At 43.5% G+C, this 19,560-nt stretch overlaps 2 protein-coding genes across 2 annotated transcripts; both read left to right on the top strand.

Moving 5' to 3' along the window:
- Window positions 1-834: 834 nt before the first annotated feature.
- LOC146699475 (uncharacterized) lies at window positions 835-8,253 on the top strand. Its single transcript, XM_085472750.1, has 7 exons — window positions 835-997; window positions 3,218-3,592; window positions 3,671-3,946; window positions 4,107-4,197; window positions 5,334-5,388; window positions 5,678-5,796; window positions 6,361-8,253. The coding sequence occupies exons 1-7, from the start codon at window positions 946-948 to the stop codon at window positions 6,416-6,418; spliced, it is 1,026 nt and encodes a 341-aa protein (XP_085328876.1). The 5' UTR covers window positions 835-945; the 3' UTR covers window positions 6,419-8,253.
- Window positions 8,254-10,282: 2,029 nt separating this feature from the next.
- On the top strand, window positions 10,283-19,270 carry LOC146699474 (uncharacterized). Its single transcript, XM_085472414.1, has 7 exons — window positions 10,283-10,405; window positions 15,824-16,198; window positions 16,286-16,549; window positions 16,829-16,919; window positions 17,528-17,582; window positions 17,759-17,892; window positions 18,116-19,270. Exons 1-7 carry the CDS (start codon window positions 10,354-10,356, stop codon window positions 18,171-18,173), a joined length of 1,029 nt encoding a protein of 342 aa, XP_085328540.1. The 5' UTR covers window positions 10,283-10,353; the 3' UTR covers window positions 18,174-19,270.
- Window positions 19,271-19,560: the final 290 nt, after the last annotated feature.

The raw sequence follows: 19,560 nt of genomic DNA, 5'->3' as shown, positions 1-19,560 counted from the left end.
ATGACCTTAAATGAATGTCGTGTTTTTAATTCTGGACTCGTGAATCTCAACCCAGCAGCAGCGGTAACGTTTGCACGTCCTCTCCCGTTAATGCGGCAGGTAAATAATCAACTAACATATTATGTTAGCGCGATCTGCCTTATTACAAACCTGCCATTACTGTGCATTTAGTGACCATGATGAGACAGAGTCTGGCTCAGATGCTGGCAGTTCTCGCTGCAGTCTACCGGTAGCGTCTCCTTTCAGGCCAGGATAGACGAACGTCACCGAGCAGTGACTCAGTTTGTGGTCAAAGGCTTGCACCCATTTGCCACAGCAGATGATTTTCAGTAAGTGAATGTGTTTAATTGTAGGCAGGGACATTACTGGATATTCTTGTGTAATTGCTACAGAATAATTTATGTTATACTTTGTTATTGCTACAGAAGAATATTTATTTTATTATTTTACATTTACAATGTTTTTTTCTGGGGACCCTGTGACACCCCATTGAAGAGCCGCAGGCTGGATCTCTTAAGATCTCACTGTTGGGTTCGTAAGGCCACACAAACTAGGACAAAGTGTGTCCATCAGTGGGGGCGACGCCAACATAACCTGGTCACTGATGTTTCTCCAACCACCACCACAGGTTCAACAGTGGAAAGAAACACCTCTTACTGCTGCATGATGGGAGTTTCTTCACACTGTCACTGTTTTTAGAAATTACGTTAAAAACAGTGACAGCGTTTTGTAAGAAAGGAAGTTACTTTAAAAGAGGGAGTTAGCAACTTTACGAAACAGAGTCAAAGAGAAAAGAGTTGCTGAAATAAAAGGAAGTTTGAAAGTGACATTGGGACAGACAGTCACAAACACCACCAGACAATTGCTTGTTAGCCATCGCTCTCTCTCTCGCTCCAGCAGAAGCAGCAGAAGGTTAAACTGAAGGACGTCAGCAGAGGACTGAGAATGGCAGTTTGCACTGAAAAGACTCTGTGGAGCTTCATGTTCCTCCTGACAGGTGAGACTGAAGTGATGCTTTTATTAGTTTTTAACCTCCAGAGAAAGCCGACACTGTCACAGGAACAGGAAAGAAGAAAGCAGAAGGGCGTCTGAGCAGATTTATTAGTGTAAAAGAATTTATGACCTCATTGTTTTTCTCTTTTTGCTGAAATGATGACCCTGGCTGCACTGCTATGAAACATATTTGCTTTTTTTAACATTTCATTCATTAATGAAAAAAAAACAGTTTAAACTTACTGTGACAAATGTGACAAAGTAACTGCTGCCTGAGCCTAATAAGTGTTGTGTGGTGTGTGTGACAGCTGTCAGTGAGTCTTACTTCACTCTGCAGGAATTCAGAAAACTCGCAGAAATGTTTACATTCAGTCACACTGGAGATATGTACTAATAATAAAGTAACAAAAGTACATTTTTAAAGTAATATCTATAAATGAATCTCAGTCAAAAGAGGTTGAAGAAAGTTTACTTTAACACAATATTACACAACATCATAAACTCTTCGTGGCACAATCCTAATGTAACACACGAATGATTAAAGCTTTCAGGTAAATGTAGCTGAGTAACTGCTTCAATATTTAATTTTGCAATATAAGTACAGATAGACGTATAATTTCATTTCACAGGCTGTACATCCTCAACTCATCTGCTCGTATGTCAGAGATGTGAGGGAGAACAAACACTGGTGTGTGAGGAAATCGATAGACAGAGAGAAAAACACTTTATTTCTTATACATGTTTTTTGTTGCTATACAATAATAAGTCCATGGTTTGAACATCCTTCTAGCTCAGCGCCCTCCATACTCGATAAACTACATGGCCTGATGTCCTCATGTAGGCCTTTCAGTGTCATAGCGACCACTAGATGGCACTATCTGTGGCCCGCTACCTTAACAGTGAACCATGCAAAGCACACGTGAGCTTTATTCGTTGGAGATTATGTATCAGAATTTCAGGAGCAGGACCACGCCTCTAAACACGCTCCTTCCTGTTGTCATCTATATAGGTTTCTGCAAGCTGTTCATTCTCGTTTACGTGCCCCACTCCATCCTTGGAGGCCTTCCCCAAACCGCAGCTCAATTCATGTCCAAGCATCACCTTTACCTACTCAAACACTGTCAAACCTAAAACGAGGACGTGGGCCCAGCTAGTGAAATGATGGTTTGCATGTTTAATACGTGTTGTGTTCCTTGGAACACTTGCAGGATGTTACGGTGGGCTTCAGCATGTGTTATTGCATCAGTAGTTATAGTGACGAGATGATGAGATAGCCTTTATTTGTCAGTTGCAGGTCTTTTGCCCACAACCGAGATGACAGACCTTGCCGACCGTACATACAATACAGAAACATCACATTGGGGAGACAGGTCAGGCCAGGTAGCAGGAAAAAAACATCAAAATGTCTAACACAGAAGGATAATACAGGAATGCACAGGTATCAACACACCACAGCACAACAAACACAGACAGCAACATGGGAAAGTGTTCCAGTGTGTACATCTGATCTGGGACCGCTGCAATCTTCGACTGCGCCTCCAGCTGACCCGATGTCCACATCATGGGGGAGGTAAGCGTTAGAGGTGGCGTTGGATCCGGGATAGGGAGGGTGATGCGTCGGTGAGTGCTTATCAGTATATGTATGTGTGTGCGTGTCCATAGTTCAGCTGAGACAGTGTCCTTCGCCCTGCCAGGCTAAGTAAACAGTCTTCCAGCCAACCCAGGTGGCCTTGCATGGGATGGGAAGGAACAGACTAAACACAGTCGTCATCAGGGTGTTTTGTTCAGCTCCGGCCTTGCAGCTGGTGACGAGAGGGTCTCCGCATGAAGTGATGGTATTTTTTACTTTAGTGCGAACAGCTCATATGAATTTCAAAGCAGTTCTACAGTCCAACACCGGTCTCTCAATCTCCCGTCGGAGAGCCGCGAGCTTCACCATACTTGCGTTCTGTGATGTTGTCATTTCTTGTGCTCAAAGAGCCGATTCTGAGAACTCACGGCAGTGTGCCTCCCCGAGATGTCATCCAATTTGCGCCCAGAGATGTTATTCCGAGCGAGCCCTTCCGAGATGTTTCCAGTCTGCAGTCAGAGATCTTATTCTGAGTGTTCACAGCAGCCGTAGCCTCTCCAAGATCTTATCCGTGCTGCACTCAATGAGCCCATTTTGAGAAACTCACGCCTGTGAACATATACATATAATTACTTCTATACCATCTGTTTCCAGGTGCTGTGGGTCAAACTGTGGTCTATCCTTTCACGTCTACCTGTGCTGTCAGAGGGTCCACTGTCACCCTCCCCTGCACCTTCACACCTCGGAAGTCTTTCAGTGATGGTCAGAGAGAAGTTCCTCTAAAGATCGTCAGAGTCCGCTGGTGTAAGAACCATGCGATCTGTCAGGGCAGCACTCCATCTGTGTATGACAGTAACTCAGCAAACACCGATCCTCGTTATCAATATCTGGGAGACAAGAAGACAAACTGCACTTTACAGATCAGAGATGTTCAGCAGGGAGACAACGCAAGCTTTCGCTTCAGGATGGAAGCTGATCATCCTCGAGGACATTTTACTAACCAGACAGGAGTGAATGTCACGGTTGTTGGTGAGAGAAAAATATCCTGACATTAATAAAAAAACATAAATGAGCGTTCAATGAAACTAATGATCACTTTGATTTTAGATGGGTCTAAAATGAGAATAATCAGCTCCAGTGATGATAAAAAGGTGAGCAGAGGTGAAACCGTCACACTGCTCTGTGCTTCAGACTGCACTTTCCACCAACTGGAGGTCACCTGGTTCAAAGATGGCCACGCCCTCTCAGACACTGGCTCCTCTCTTGAGCTCGACAATGTGACTGCAGAGGATTCTGGGAACTACACCTGTGCTCTGAAGAGCATCATGGAGACTCTCTCTGAGCCGTACAGCCTGCAGGTGGAGGCGGAGGAACGACAGCCTGGTATCTTTTTATTAAATTATATGGAAAACCACAAACAACGTAACCATAAATGATGCAAAAATAAATAAAAGTTTACAGTTTTTTGGAGAACAAGGGGATTTTTGTCTAGTCTGTTTCTTTATTTGTAAATTTCTTTATGAATTATTTCTGATTTTTACAGTTGATGGTAACCTGCCTCTGATAGTCGGCGTGGTGTCGGGTGTCCTGCTGGCTGTCATCGCATTCATACTCTTCATCTTCATCATCAGAAGGTACAAATCACACTTTATGTTTCTTCTACATTTAAAATTTTTAACATTTTGGTGGTTTTTAATGTGTAAAGAATCTTAAAGGACACACACACACACACACACACACACACACACACACACACACACACACACACACACACACACACACACACACACACTGTAAATTATATTTTTTGTTTTATTTTATGAGTGTTATTTTAATGATAATGATCCCAAAAAGTCACAGGAAACACAGACGTGTGTGACATGTTTTGTGTGCAGAAAGTTTTGAACATGAGCGGAAACATATCAGAACTATAAACACGAAGTATTGATGAATACTTGCCTGCATTTTTATATAAGTCATTTCCCCAAATGTAAGTGGGAGAAGCAGCAGCGAGAACTGTCAACTCTGCGTTTATTTTTACACAAGCATTGCAGCTCTGAACTGCTCTAGGATTATGATAGTAATGTATAAAATGAAAGATGTTTAAAGCACACTTTTACACAGAAATCATACAAATCGGTGCATAAACTTTCACCACAGTGCAGAAAAGATATTTTTGGTTCAAAATGTTCTAAACCTCAATCTGAGAAGATGAATTTAGTCTGTTCATTATTAAACTTTTGCATAATGAAAGAATCTGTTGTGCGTAACAGTCAAAAGACAAACAAGTATCCAAGAAAGAATTACATTAAATTATTGTTATGTGCTGATGACCACAACGGAGGAGAAGGGGAAGCGAAGCTGGTCTCTGGCACATAATTGTGATACAATAAGACAAAATAATGTCGAGGCAGCAAGTCAAGGTCAGTTTATGTTTTCTGTGAGTTACATGTGAGAAATGTGGTAAAAACTCTGGTTCAGCACGGCCTCCTGCTCACTCCGTCCGAGCAGCTACTTCTCCTAATTCACACTATTTCCACTGGTGTACACAAAGCAGATAAGCTCCTGCTGTGTTTGTGTGAAAGGACAACCGTGGAAGCTGCCTGAGTTTGTGGGAAATCAGCTGCAGACACACAGAAACAACAAAACACATAAATGTTTTGGTTTTTTTTGCATGATAATGCAATTTCTCTTTGCCCCTGATTTTCTACATTCATGATTTTCGATAGATCTTCTGGTTCCTGTTGACATGACAGTCATATTGTTACAGGAAGCTGGCAGCAGCAGAGCATCAGAGAGCTGATGGAGGCGAGACGGAGCCAAAGGTGAGTTATGATTTCAAAGATAATTTCGGACTCTCGTAGAATATTTCATCTTAAATGAGCACAGAGGGGAGATTATGATCTGTCTACGACTACGTGAACTCTAAATGGTTCTCAGTGACTGTAATCCTAAACGTTGTTTTCCTTTAATGGTTCTCCAAAGTCTTTGCAATTAACGGTCAAAAACATAATAATAGTTGATCGTAAGATATTGGTTCATACGGTTAGGGATCGGGCCGGGGAGCTCGGCAGTGATGGCTTTACACGCGTCTGTATTTCTGGCTGTTTTCAGCATCCTCATGACATCTACAGCAGCATCCAAGAAGAAAGTCACCGACAGGAAACCAGCCGAGCTGTGGAGGACGTCAGCTACGCCTCGGTGCAGTTCAGACACAGCCATGAGAGGAGCAGGTAGGACCGACGGCTGTTCAGCTGTGAGGATGGAAAGACTTTGCTTGATGCTTGTAGTGTTTTAGATTTTCAGGTGAGAAACAGACACGTAAGAAGAAAATCAGAGGAACTAAATTAAAATGAATAAAAGTTACAAACATCATTATTACTTGTTACTTGTTTTTACTTGTTCGTTTACCCTACAAACATAAAACACAGCTAACAGCTAACAGTAGCTACAAACAGCAGTTAATTCTAACTCTTGGACTTCGTGGCTCTTTATTTTTTCACATATGGAATTTTCCAATCATCACAATCAGAATCTTTATTGTCATTGTAGCAACAAAGCATTGAACAACAAAATAGAGACACAAATCTGCAAAAGAAGAATAAAAGAACGCAGTAGACTGACTCACCCCCCCCCCCAAGAAATGAGTCCCCCCACCGTGGTATCGTCTGCAAACATTACAGTGGTGTAACTGTGGTGCGGGGGGCTCAGCCCTGTTGGGAGCCAGATGTGGGCGCTCACTCTAACCCCAGATGTTTTTATGGCGCTCATGTGGAGTTTTCTCTTGGTTTTCACAGGCACGTGGAGGAAGTCGATAATGCCGTTGTCTACTCTTCACTAGCCAGTCGACGCTGAAGTCACAATCTCACCCACAAACTGAAAGGAGCCACACTGACCACAGGAGAAGCTGCAGGAAGCTCTGCAGCACTTTGTGTTGATCTGCTGCAGTCTGACTTTCATGCTCTGTGGTGCAGGCAGTTGGATAAATTCATAAATCTCCTTCACAGCCTCCATCAGTACTACAATGGTATTGTTCTAGTGTGATGACCCCGTCCACCCTGCCTGGGGGGCTACGTGTTGGTTTGGCAGCTGCTTCTTGCAGGCCCTGCAGAGGAATCGTGCTTTGTTCAAGATCAGCATCACTGGCAGCGTCAAGGCTCGACGCATCTCTACTGAAAGCTCAGTTGTTGGGCGTGTCTGCCTTCTGGGTTTTGGTTGCTGTCTGGTTTGTTTTCTCACACTATGAGACATCACATTCACGTACAGTACTGAGTGTACCGAGCTCTGTTGTCAGGGCGCTCAGTCTGTGACGCAGCAAGTTTATTTTGTATATTTGATTTCTTATGATGTATCAGAGTAATGGTAAGTTTGTGTGTTGTTATTAGTGTGTCTTAGTTAGGTTTGTTTAGATACAATTTCATCCATGCTCCCCTGTGTGTGTTGTTTTCTGTTTCCTGTGAAAGCCTGTCTTGTCCTCCTGCATGATTTTTAGTTATATCTTCATTCCCCTTATCTGTTTCCATGTTCCTCTCCTTGTGTATCATTCAATCTTCCCAGTGTGCTTTATGCTTCATGTCTGTGTTTCCCACGTCCAGTTGTCAATCAGTCTTGTGTTTCCATGTTCAGTGTGTTTAGTTTTGCTTCCCCTGTGGCATCATGTTCATTTGTGTCAGCTGTGTTTCCAGGTGTTTCCACTTCCCTCATTACTCTTCTGTGTAAGATAAGATAAGATAAGATAAGATAAGATAAGATAAGATAAGATAAGATAAGATCCATACCTTGGATGTTCGGTGGTGGCGGTGGAGGATGTTTGTGCCTGTGGAGGTCTACCACCAGCTCCGTGGTTTTACTGGTGTTGATCTGGAGGTAGTTCTGCCGGCACCAGTCCACAAAACCATGGGTCAGTTCTTGGTACTCTTTGTCGTCCCCATCAGTGATAAGGCCGACTATTATAGAGACGTCAAATAATTTCTGCAGGAAGCACTGGGTGGAGTTGTGGGAGAAGTCTGCAGTGTAGATGGTGAAGAGGAACGGAGCCAGAAGCGTTCCCTGTGGGGCCCCCGTACTGTCCGACACACAGCCCTGAGTCCTCACATACCGTAGTCGGTCAGTGAGGTAGTCTAGGATCCATGTAGTGAGGTGACGGTCCACTCCTGAGTCTCCAGCTTGTCCTTCAGGACTGTGGGAAGAATGGTGTTGAAGGCACTGGAGAAATCAAAGAACATGAACACAGTGCTCCCAGCGGTCTCCAGGTGAAGTGGTTCCAGTGATGAGCTCACCAGGGGCTGAACCAGGACCGGTGTCCAGGGTCTTGATCGGGTGGGATGTCAGAGCCACCGGCCTGTAGCTGTTGAGGTCATTGGGATGTGGAGTCCTTGGCACTGGTAGCACACAGGAGGTTTTCCAGACCTGTGGGACTCTTCTCAGCCTCAGGTGATCTGTGCAGGACCTGACGACCTTCAGCTGATGCTAACTGGACCTGCTGCATTTAGGTCCTCTGTCTTCCTCTGTTCAGTGTCACGTCGTCTGTTGTCTTGTGCGTCAAGTCTCCATGTTCCAGGTATCTATGTATGCCAAGTTTCACATTTAGAGTTTTTCATGTTGAGTTTTTCCAGTTTTTGTTGTAGTTGTTTTCTCGGTTCTCCTTGTATTTCTCCATCAGCCATAATAAACGTCTCGCTTTCACGTAATACTGAGTTTGTTTCTGCGCTTTTTGTCTACATTCGGGTGCTGGAGCCTCCTCTCAGCACCGTCTGCGACTGTGACGACTGGAAGTGTGAGTTTGTCTCTTATGTTTGTGTAATTTAAATAATTTCTTCACTGACACTGGTCTGCAAAACATGTCTGACTGAACCCTCTGGAGACCCTCTGTACTCTACTCTGTACTCTGTACTCTACTCTGTACTCTGTACTCTGTACTGTATTCTGTACTCTATTCTGTACTCTACTCTGTACTCTACTCTGTACTCTACTCTGTACTCTGTACTCTGTACACTGTATTCTGCACTGTACTCTGCACTCTTGTTCACATTCTCGCTCAGAGGGAGAAGGATAAATACTGAAAAGCTTCCCTGAGCAGCACTTTTGTTCTTGTTGCATCATTTCGTAAATATGGAATTTTTTAGCAGGAAACATCCGTGCTGATGAAACTGCACCAGCAGGATGCAGCTCAGAAAAAACGGTTTCTTTTTTTAATTTCTCACCTTGAGGACGTGGGCTGATTCGAGCGTGAAAGGCTGTTTTCAGAGGAAGTACCAAAAAAAGAAACGTTTCTGGGCAATTTTGGAGAAGCAGGTCAGCGAGAAAGCAGTTCCTGTAAGATGACTTCACACAATCAAACCCACAAAATAAATAAGTGTATTCTTAGCATCGTTTAGATGTAACGATGAGGCACAACAATGATACAAATACAGGATATAAGAATTTAAGAATCTTGAGGCTTCTGGAGGAGTTTGTTGTCCTAATGATGAACAGGAAGAGCAAAAATGTGAATTTTGTGTTCACTAAAAATGAGCAAAATTCAGGATGCAGAACAACCCTGCAAAGAGTTAACTCCTGAAGAGCGTTCTGTGTTTTTATTTCTGTCTGCGGTCTTCAGCAACGCCCAACACGAAGGTGGCCAACGTGAAAGCAGCCGAGCTGTGGGGGACATCAGCATCTGGACATCATCTCCACCGTCCATGCCAAACAAACGACACAGGAGGACGGGGAGGATGGACAGATGTTTCAGCTGTGCAGATGGAAACTCCACATCTGTGTACGTTAACATTTTGTGCTTGTGTGTGTGTGATCTATTCTGACTGAGTGTTGAGTGGATGTCCTCTGATGCATTCATTTGCAGTTTTAGTCCCTTTTATAACTTTGTCCTTTCTTCTGTGGAGGAAGCTGACGTTGCTGTGGTCCGCTCTTCAGTAGCCAGTCGAAGCTGAAGCCACTTCTTAGTCACACTCACAGAAGCCGAAGTAAACGCAGCGACCACAGGAGAAGCTGCAGATCGAGCCGATCCGTTTGGCGCTTTGTTGAAGTTGCAGCTTTTTGTGACGTTAGTTTTAGCTGAACTACTGATAAACCTCAGAGAGCTGAACCACAGATGCATCTGATGTGGACCATATCCATAACAAGGGGGATAGGTTCATAAATATAGCTTCATTTTTATGTTTCAGCCTCCATCCAGACTGAAATGCTGTTTCTCTGTCCTGAAAGTCATGTCTGGATTAACCCTCTGGGGTCCCACTGGGTTAAAACCCGTTCTTTGCCTCTTCCTGATCCCCTCTCCTCGTTATGCTGTCTGTCCTTTACTCTGCACTTGTGTCGGTCTGAAACCTTTTTAGATCTATATTTGCTCTGCAGAGCTCATGATTGTGAAAACTCTCTGTCCTCTGTTGCAATATCTCCTTGTGCTTCTGAAATAGAAAAGAGGAAGAAAAAACCTTGCAGAATTTTTCATTTTCAAAGCAGTGCTTCATTTATTTCCAGTTTGACAACTCTCTTGTGTTTCTGTGATAAAAACAAACTTCATCTTGTTGAGAATCTTTCAGTCTGTTTGCAATAAACTGATTTTCTTTTCTCGTTTTTTCTTTTTCTTTGCACGAATGATTTCAGGCCTGATCGCATATAAAATGTGAAAGGAAGTAACTCCAAAAGGAGCGGGGCTGGTCAGACTAACAGAGCCAAGTCAGAGAGGAGAGTTCCTCAAAACAAAAACGAGACATCATCATTTCTCAGCTTCGCTCTCTGCCCTCTCCTCTGATTACAGACGAAACCCGGAGAAGCTCAACAGAAACCCGAACATGTCAGTTTGTGGTGAGATGATTCTGTGGAGCTTCGTGTTCCTGCTGGCAGGTAAAACTGAAAAGATGTTTTTATTCTTGCTAATGACGGATCTGTGAAGTTGTGCTTTCGCTCACTCACTGCTGCTCTGCCTGCAAACTGTTTCTAAATCTACAAACGTATTAAATCTGAGAAATGATTCGAATCACGTAGACTTAATAACGATGTGAAACAAGCTGATATTATCACACGGAGGGTTAACGATCGTTTCGAAGAGCTCAAAGCTGCTGGAGGGGAAAGGAGAAGGCTTTCTAAATTAGTTTTTATTCAAACTCGAGTATTTTATAACAGACGGATTATTTCTGTCTGTTAGTGACGGAAACTTTAAACCCACGTTTACTTTAACAGAGTACTTTTACTGCAGTATTATTGGAGCAGTCATATAAAAACTCGTCTGTTCTCATTACTTCTCTTTTCCTTCTTCCCTGTTGTGCTGTCAGTTGTGTAGATAAGCTCTGTAAATAAAAGCTTGTTGCTGTTGGTGCTCTGAAAGCTGGTGCAGCTCTTACACAGGTGAGCTGGGCCTGTTTAATGCCACTTTGCTGCCCGGTGCTTCACCTGTGTTTTCCGGACGACTGATAAATCACCGTTGATCAATAGTCATGCATATCAATGAGCATGAAACTGACCTCTCGGCCCATAGTTTGGTGCCAGTGTCAGTCATTATGTGTAAGGTTGGAAACCTGCAGTCAGCTGAGACTGAAGAAGTCACTTGGATGATGATGATGAAACGTTTCTCCCGCTGAAAACGTCCAGATGAACAGAATCCATGTTTTGGGATTTCCTTGCCTGGAATATTGAGCATGCATCAAGACCAGAGATGGGCAGTAACGCGTTACCTTGTAACAAGGTAACGAGGTAACGCGTAAAGTAAAGTTACAGGTAACGAGTAAAGTAAGGGATTACTATTGCAAAAACGGTAATTAGATTACCGTTACTTTCCCGTAGGAACGCTGCGTTACTGCGTTACTAAAGCCGTGATTTTTTGCGAGAATGTCTCACGACAGTGACGTAAGCGAGTGCGACGTTCGTGACAACAGCTGTGTGCAGATCAACAATGGATCATATATCGAGTGCAGAGAGAGTGTGAGCGTGCAGCGTTTAAAGCGTGGAAGTACTGACCTTACTTTGAGTTTGATTCCATAAAAAGTGACAAAAACATTAGTGTCCGCTGTGCGTGGGAAGAAAACTTCTTTTTACAGCGAAAAAAACCCCTAAACTTCCAACAAGCACCGAGTAGCTACGACGTAATGGGAAACTCGCAGAGAAACTCGCGGATTCTTCCACTGACCGCAGCACACCTGCACCAGGGTAAACCTCCGCCTGCCCCACTCCTGCTTTACAGGTGAAAATAGAGCAACAGGACCGCTGAGTCTTTGACTTTATTTATTTTCTGCTGCGTTTTACTTGCATCTATTTGAAAGACTGAGTGTAAACACAAAAAATATTTTATTTTATGTGCTGGAATGTGCAGAAAATAGGTTTAAATGTTAAACTAATTTCTTCCAGTCAGAGAATGTTGCAGATAATTAAATGTTTGCTTGATGCATAAAGTTAAAAGATTAAAACTAATAAAACAAGTTTTAAAAAGAGACTTTTCCATCTGATTACATTTTGTATGATGGATTATGTAGAAAAAGTAGAATTGGGCTGAAAGATCTATCGCTTTATCACTGTCACGGCTGGCGGAGGGAGCTGTGTGGTGTGGAGGAAAAGGAGGACCCAAGATGCAGCAAACTGATGATACGAGTGACGTTTATTCACAGAGGTGGTGGTGGCAAAAACAATCAACGCAGCATGAGCAATTACAAACCTAAACTGGGAGAAACTAAAGACAAACCTGAGACCATACAAAAGGGGTGCGGGGCAGAGCGCCGCAGAGACAGGAACGAAACACCATAGAACGCAGAGGAATGCAGATTAAAGCAGAGACACACAGACGAATGCAGACAAGCCGACGAGGAGCACAGGCAGACACCAACTATAAATACACACACCAGGTAATGAGGAAATGGCACACAGGAGGGGACACAGCTGGAACTAATGGGCATAATGAGACACAGACCTACAAAGTAAAACAGGAAACACCCAGACTGTTTTACAGCACAACACGGGGACATGAACAGATCACCAAGGACAGACACAGGTAGGGCTGACAATACACCAAACTACAGGTTCAACTAGTGATGGGCAGATGAAGCCCCATGAAGCACTGAAGCTTTTCATCCAATTGGTTCACCCCAACGCGAAGCTTCATGAAGCTTCATTTGCTCTAGCAGGACACCTACTGGACGTAAAAATAATAGCTGGCATGAATTTGAAGAGTGTGGCATTTTGCACACAGCCTGTAAATGTCAACAACAAAAGGAGTGTGTAAAACATGTATATTGTAGTGATGGCAGTATACTGTGTATATTTATAGTGGCAGTATGGAAAATGATTATTTGGAAATGCTTGAAATGAAAACGATCATTTACTGTGAGGTGAGGTGTGGTTGGGGTGTGGACAGTGGTTGTGCTTTTGTAACGTTGAGGTATGGACAGCTACACACTGAGGCTTTGAGCCTCAGTCCTGCCTGTTCACATTTTATTCTGTAAAAACTAAATTTTCACTGCTTTTATAACCTTTAGTGGGGAGAACATAGCTGGGATTTAATGATTTAACAAATCTTTTAACTCCTTTGTCCTCCACAATGCTAAATGGCTGTGAGTCCCCAATCACCATGGTAACCAGGTCTTCATCTATTTGAGATTGTTCTCCTGAGGAAAGACAATAAAGACAAAGCACAGATATAAATATCACACACGTAACTTATAACAGCTGTATAATATTGTTATATCATTTAGTAACATTACAGCATGAAAGGCAGCAGGCCCAGACAAGGTGTGTCCTAGGATGCTAAAGGCGTGTGCTGCTGAACTTGGGGAGCCGCTACAACGAGTCTTCAACCTCAGTCTGCGACTGGGGAGAGTGCCCGCCCTCTGGAAGACATCCTGCATCGTCCCGGTCCCCAAAAAGAACCGGCCCAATGAGCTGAATGACTTCCGACCGGTGGCACTGACGTCACATCTTATGAAGACTCTAGAGCGGCTCTTCCTCAACTTCCTCCGACCACAGGTACAACATGCCCAGGACCCACTACAGTTTGCATACAAGGCGGGTGTCGGAGTGGAGGATGCCATCCTGTACCTCCTACACAGAGCCCACTCACACCTGGATGGGGGAAAAGGCACGGTCAGGATCCTGTTTCTTGACTTTTCCAGTGCCTTTAATACCATCCAGCCCTGTATGCTTCAGGAAAAACTGAACAGGATGGAGGTGGACCCCTGCCTGGTGGCTTGGATCTCCGACTACCTCACCGACAGACCACAGTACGTCAGGCTGAAGGACATCACGTCGGACACTGTGGTCAGCAGCACAGGAGCACCACAGGGAACTGTGCTGTCCCCTCTTCTCTTCACCCTGTACACCTCTGACTTCTGCTACAACTCTGAATTATGCCATATTCAGAAGTTTGCAGATGACACGGCCATCATGGGGTGTATCTGGGATGATCAGGAAGAGGAGTACAGAAGTCTGGTGAGTCACACAAACCACCTGCAACTCAACACCTCAAAGACTAAGGAACTGGTTGTGGACTTCGGGAGGTCCAGAGAAGGTCCACTGCCGGTTCAGATAGAGGGGGAGGAGGTGGAGGTGGTCAACAAGTACAAGTACCTCGGGCTGTGGGTGGACAACAAACTGGACTGGTCATGCAACACAGAGCACCTGTATAAAAAAGCCCAAAGCCGACTGTACTTCCTCAGGAGGCTGAGGTCTTTTAACATCTGCAGGAAGCTCCTGAGGATGTTTTACCAGTCGGTGGTTGCTGGAGTACTTTTCTATGCTGTGGTGTGCTGGGGGAGCAGCACAGCAAAGAAGGACTCATCCAGGCTGGAGAAACTGATCAGGAGGGCTAGCTCTGTGGTCGGCATGAAGCTGGACACTCTGGTGACAGTGGCAGAGAAAAGGACATTAAAGAAACTGATGGACATTATGGACAATGCTGGGCATCCTCTGCACACGGCCATAAACAACCAGAAGAGTCTGTTCAGTGACAGGTTGCTTCTCCCCAAGACAAGAACCAACAGACTTAAAAACTCCTTTGTCCCACACGCCATCAGACTGTTTAACTCCTCTCTGGAGGGGAGAGGGAGGGGAGACAGGGGGACAAAGGAGGGGGGAACAACTAAGCTGTAGTGCCTCTGCACCTCACTGTGCAATACCTTTGTTAATAGTCAACAGTGCAATAGACTCAATACTTGAAATGTGCAATTCACTTGTATTTTTATTTTTTATTCCTATTTATTCTATTTATCCCCTTCGTATATTTTATTTATATTTGTCTCTGTATTTGTGTGTGTGTGTGTGTGTGTGTGTGTGTGTGTGTGTGTGTGTGTGTGTGTGTGTGTGTGTGTGTGTGTGTGTGTGTGTAACAATTCTGTAACTGTAACTTCGGTCGTTGCTGTGCTTTTTGGAAGTCGAATTTCCCAGAGGAACCCACCCGAGGGATTAATAAAGTTCTATCTTATCTTATTATCATTGCATTTGATGGCTCACCTGGTCTTGCTCCACAATCGGTGTTCCCCTTATTCTCATGCAAAGCTCTGTAGTGCCTAAGCATGGATGAGGTGTTGTTGTTATATCCCAGCTCCCTGGCACATAGCAAACACTTCACCTTGTACAAAAGTAAAGCCGCTCAACATAAATTGTATTGCACCATCAGTATTATGAAAATACATCTTCTGTAGAAATTTACATACCTTGTTGGGAGGAATAGAATCAAAATGTTCCCACACAGGGGAGGACATCCTCCTCTTCTTAGCCGGCTCCATTCTCTCCTGGTTTCCAAACATAGACCGCTGTTTGTTGGTTCAGGTTTGGTTTGCCTCAGGGAAACATTGTGGTGTGGTTTAAAACAGGATGAGGTTAGAGGAGCTTCCTGCTCATCATAAACAGCCAGATGAGGTTATCCAGCTGTGATCCTGCTATATTCTCAGCATATATTCCCCATCCTTGTTGCTGCTCTGTCTGTAGGGAATAAACATAATCCTTTAGTGTCCAGAGTTTTTGTAATTTAAAAAAAGAACTTAATCATCAACATAAGCAATAATGACCTATAGAAAGTTTGCAGCCGTTTGTTTATAGCAGGTCACTCTGTGTTTCAGAGTCTGCAGGGCTGCAGTGAACTGCTGCACGTAGCATCATATCACAGCATGAGTGACTGTTTGAAGGTTGAACTGCAGGGTCAGTGTGTAAAAACAGAATTTTGATGCAAACCAATCATAAAAAAGTTGTGTTGATAGTTTGTGTGCAACCATAACAACTACCCAGAATACCCTGCCATGATTCTTTGTTTAATCTGACCAGCTTTGTATATTTCACACACAGGTGCTGTGGCTCAAACTGTGGTCTATCCTTTCACGTCTACCTGTGCTGTCAGAGGGTCCACTGCCACCCTCCCCTGCACCTTCACACCTCTGAAGTCTTTCAGTGATGGTCAGAGAGAAGTTCCTCTAAAGATCGTCAGAGTCCGCTGGTGTAAGAACCATGTGATCTGTCAGGACAGCACTCCATCTGTGTATGACAGTAACTCAGCAAACATCGATCCTCGTTATCAATATCTGGGAGACAAGAAGACAAACTGCACTTTACAGATCAGAGATGTTCAGCAGAGAGACAACGCAAGCTTTCGCTTCAGGATGGAAGCTGATCATCCTCGAGGACATTTTACTAACCAGACAGGAGTGAATGTCATGGTTGTTGGTGAGAACAAAAAATCTTAATTCTGCAAATAATCATTCATCATTAAGAATTAATAAGTGTGAAGTAATATGAACACTTTGATTTTAGATTCGTCTAAAATGAGAATAATCAGCTCCAGTGATGATAAAAAGTTGAGCAGAGGTGAAAACGTCACACTGCTCTGTGCTTCAGTCTGCACTTTCCACCAACTGGAGGTCACGTGGTTCAAAGATGGCCACGCCCTCTCAGACACTGGCCCCTCCCTCCGTCTCAGCCCTCTGACTGCAGAGGATTCTGGGAACTACACCTGTGCTCTGAAGAAGAGCATGAAGACTCTCTCTGAGCCGTACAGCCTGCAGGTGGAGGCTGGAGGTTTGTTCAGTTTTCTGAAACAATTTTGAAGACGTCATCAAACTGCAAACACACAATGATGCTCAGCCTGACACCAAATCATCTCCAGATCAGCAGCAGAATAAAACTGGGACATTTGTATCTGGAAAAACTCCTTCATGCACTCACTGTTTTTATACTCAGCTAATGAAAGAACCACATGTAAAACACGTGAAGAGCTTTGTTCACTTTCATGAATCTGTAAATCCCAAATCGCAGCACCCAGTGATGTCACTCATGATCTGTTGTTTGTTCTAACAGCTGATGGTGTCCTTCGTCTGGTACTTGGTGTGGTGTTTGGTCTCCTGCTGGCTGTGATCCTGCTCGTACTCTTCACCTTCATCATCAAAAGGTGCAGAAACAGAGTGTTTGAAGTATTTCATGTTTTTGTGGTTTTACTTTAGCAAAGAAGCAAATTATGTGAAGTTGGTGTGGATTTCAAACTTCATCCTCAGTAAACACGAAGCACACATTCACCTTAAATATATAAAGGTTTATTTTTTTAAATAATTAATAATAAAATAAAACGTGTTTGCTATATATTTATGTCAATCTGGAAAATATCATCTGATCAAATCCCTTTAAATAAATGAGAAAAATGCAGAAGCACAGCGTGATAACGTTTAGAAATTATTATGCTTCCTGATGTTAATATTTTCCTTTACATGAATGAAGACATTTCCACCACAGGCTCATGCAGGAAAGGTACAAACTGCAGCCCAAGAATGAAAGAGCTGATTAAGAGACAGTTGGAAAAAGTTCTGTTAAATACTTAATAATCTGAGTAGTTTTTCATATTAATAAGAGACAATACAACCAATACAATATCAGCTGATCAAGTCTGACGTCACAGCATGTTTCCTAACTCCTAACCTACTAATGTGTGTGATTTATAATCACATTGTGTCTGTTTTCTACAGTCCTGTTGTGTGATTCTCATAAATACTGATACTGTTGCAGGAAGCTGGCAGCAGCAGAGGATCAGAGGGCTGTGGGAGGTGATCCAGAGCAGAAGGTGAGTGGGTGATGGGAGGACTTTACTATGAATGAATCTTATAGGATGTGACATTCTGTATAGTTTATTATTTTAGCAAGCTCGAGTTCAAAACATGTGCATTGATTGAAAGTGTGCTGCTTTGATTCTGGACCTTCAGTCATCTGATCTCTTTGTTTCCCTGCTGTGGTTCTCAGCATCCTGATAGCATCTACAGCAACATGGTGACGTCTGCACAAACTGAGGCGGCTCAGCAGCAGGAACCCGGCCGAGCCGCGGAGGACGTCAGCTATGCCTCCGTCCAGTTCAAACAGAAGAAACAGGGGGCCAGGTAGGACCCGGAAACGTTTAAACACTCACGTTTGTGTCGTCACACAAACAACAGACAGCTCAGATTTGTGGCTGTGACACTGAAGCCGCTGCGACAAACAGACAGCGATGAAAGATTAAACTTTATTTCGGCACAACGTATCACAATAACACCACAGAAGTGTCTGTCTATGCTGCATGCATGAGCTGTCATCAGATCATTTTCTTTTATTTTTGCTTCGTAGGCGCCTGCAGGCGGCCAGCGATGACGTTGTCTATTCCTCAGTGTCCAGTCGAGGATGAATCGCAGCTCTCTCACTCCCTCCATCCACCAATCAGCTGCAGGAAGCTGTGAGCTGTGGCAGTTTGTGTAAATCTGTTTGATGAAGCTGCGGCTCGACTCTGACTTTATACAGAACTATTAAAAAACTTCAGAGAGATGAGTCGAAGGCGTATCTGCAGCTCTGTGGTGCTGCATGTGTGCTGTAAGGTGGAGGAAGTCATGAATGCAGCTCAGTCTAAACTGGAACGCTGTCCATATCGGGAATAACTCACAATCGAATTATTTGTTTCTGGGCCATGATCTGCTCCACACTCTCTCTGTTATTCCACTTCATTATTTTCTCAGTCATCTGGAAGCTGGTTTGAAACTCGAGTCTGAGTGAAGGACCCAGCACACTTCTTCTTACAGCGCTCATTAAACCAGGACGAGGAAAAATGCAACAATGCAGACTTTATACTCTTCAGAGTCTGAGCTGCTTTTCTCTGATCAGGTTGTTCTGAGAACAAAAGCTAAAACTTTGCTTTGTGGGGTTCATTTCCATACTTCTTCTGCTTTACTCGAGCACTTTAAGCACTTTACACAACACGCCTGATTCACCCTTTCATAAAAGCACTTTGTCTGCATTCACACACATTCAGCCGTCCACGCAGACGCCACATATGCAGAAAAGGAAATGAATAACCGGCTTGTCTTTACCCTGTCATGGCTGCCACAGCTGCACGAGTCCACTTTTTTATACCTGCACTGGCTCAGTGAGATTAGCAACACATTAAGACTTCCTCAGATGTTTTGCAGCTTGATTGCAGAACTTCAGAGGAGGAAGTAGTTCTCCTGTTATTTTCAGGTATCATTTAGTCTATTTTTAATTGATCCAAAAGCCGTACGAGCCTGCGGTGGTCTCGGTTTCACTGTTAGAGCCGCCTCGCTCGATCTCGAGTCAAAATACCAAAACAGAGTCTTAAAAACATGAACCTGCGGCGTCACGATGGGCCTTTGGACATCTTCTATGTACAGTCTGTGTTTCAGTGTCACGACTTCTGTTTTAGTCCAAAATGTTTTGTTTGTTATGAACACATTACTTTATTAAAAATAACTTTCATTTTTCTTCTATGTTAATTGCAATAAAAATAATGATTTTTTTTTTTTAAATTCGTCTGTTTTTTGTTGTTTGTTGTAAAAAAGTTTTTATGAAAAATTTTAAGATTTTCTTTAAATTTCTCGAGAGTTCCTGTTTCCTCTTGATAAACAAACAAGAGAAAACATCGACTATATTAATGTTTTAATCTGCTCTGACGTCTGTTTAATCATCCCTCACAAATGCCTTTAGTGTAGGACAAAGTTGTGAAACATTAGATGATGGCACAAGCTTCTGAGGATGAGCAGACAGGACGTGATGTCAGACTCTGC

Source organism: Copadichromis virginalis, linkage group LG11 (assembly GCF_057382275.1).
Source record: "Copadichromis virginalis isolate Kocher_CV1m ecotype Utaka linkage group LG11, C_Virginalis_male_GT1.1, whole genome shotgun sequence".
In the NCBI taxonomy this organism is placed as follows: domain Eukaryota; kingdom Metazoa; phylum Chordata; class Actinopteri; order Cichliformes; family Cichlidae; genus Copadichromis; species Copadichromis virginalis.
The sequence above is the reverse complement of the archived record's forward strand: the minus strand, read 5'-3'. Positions and strand labels throughout refer to the sequence as shown.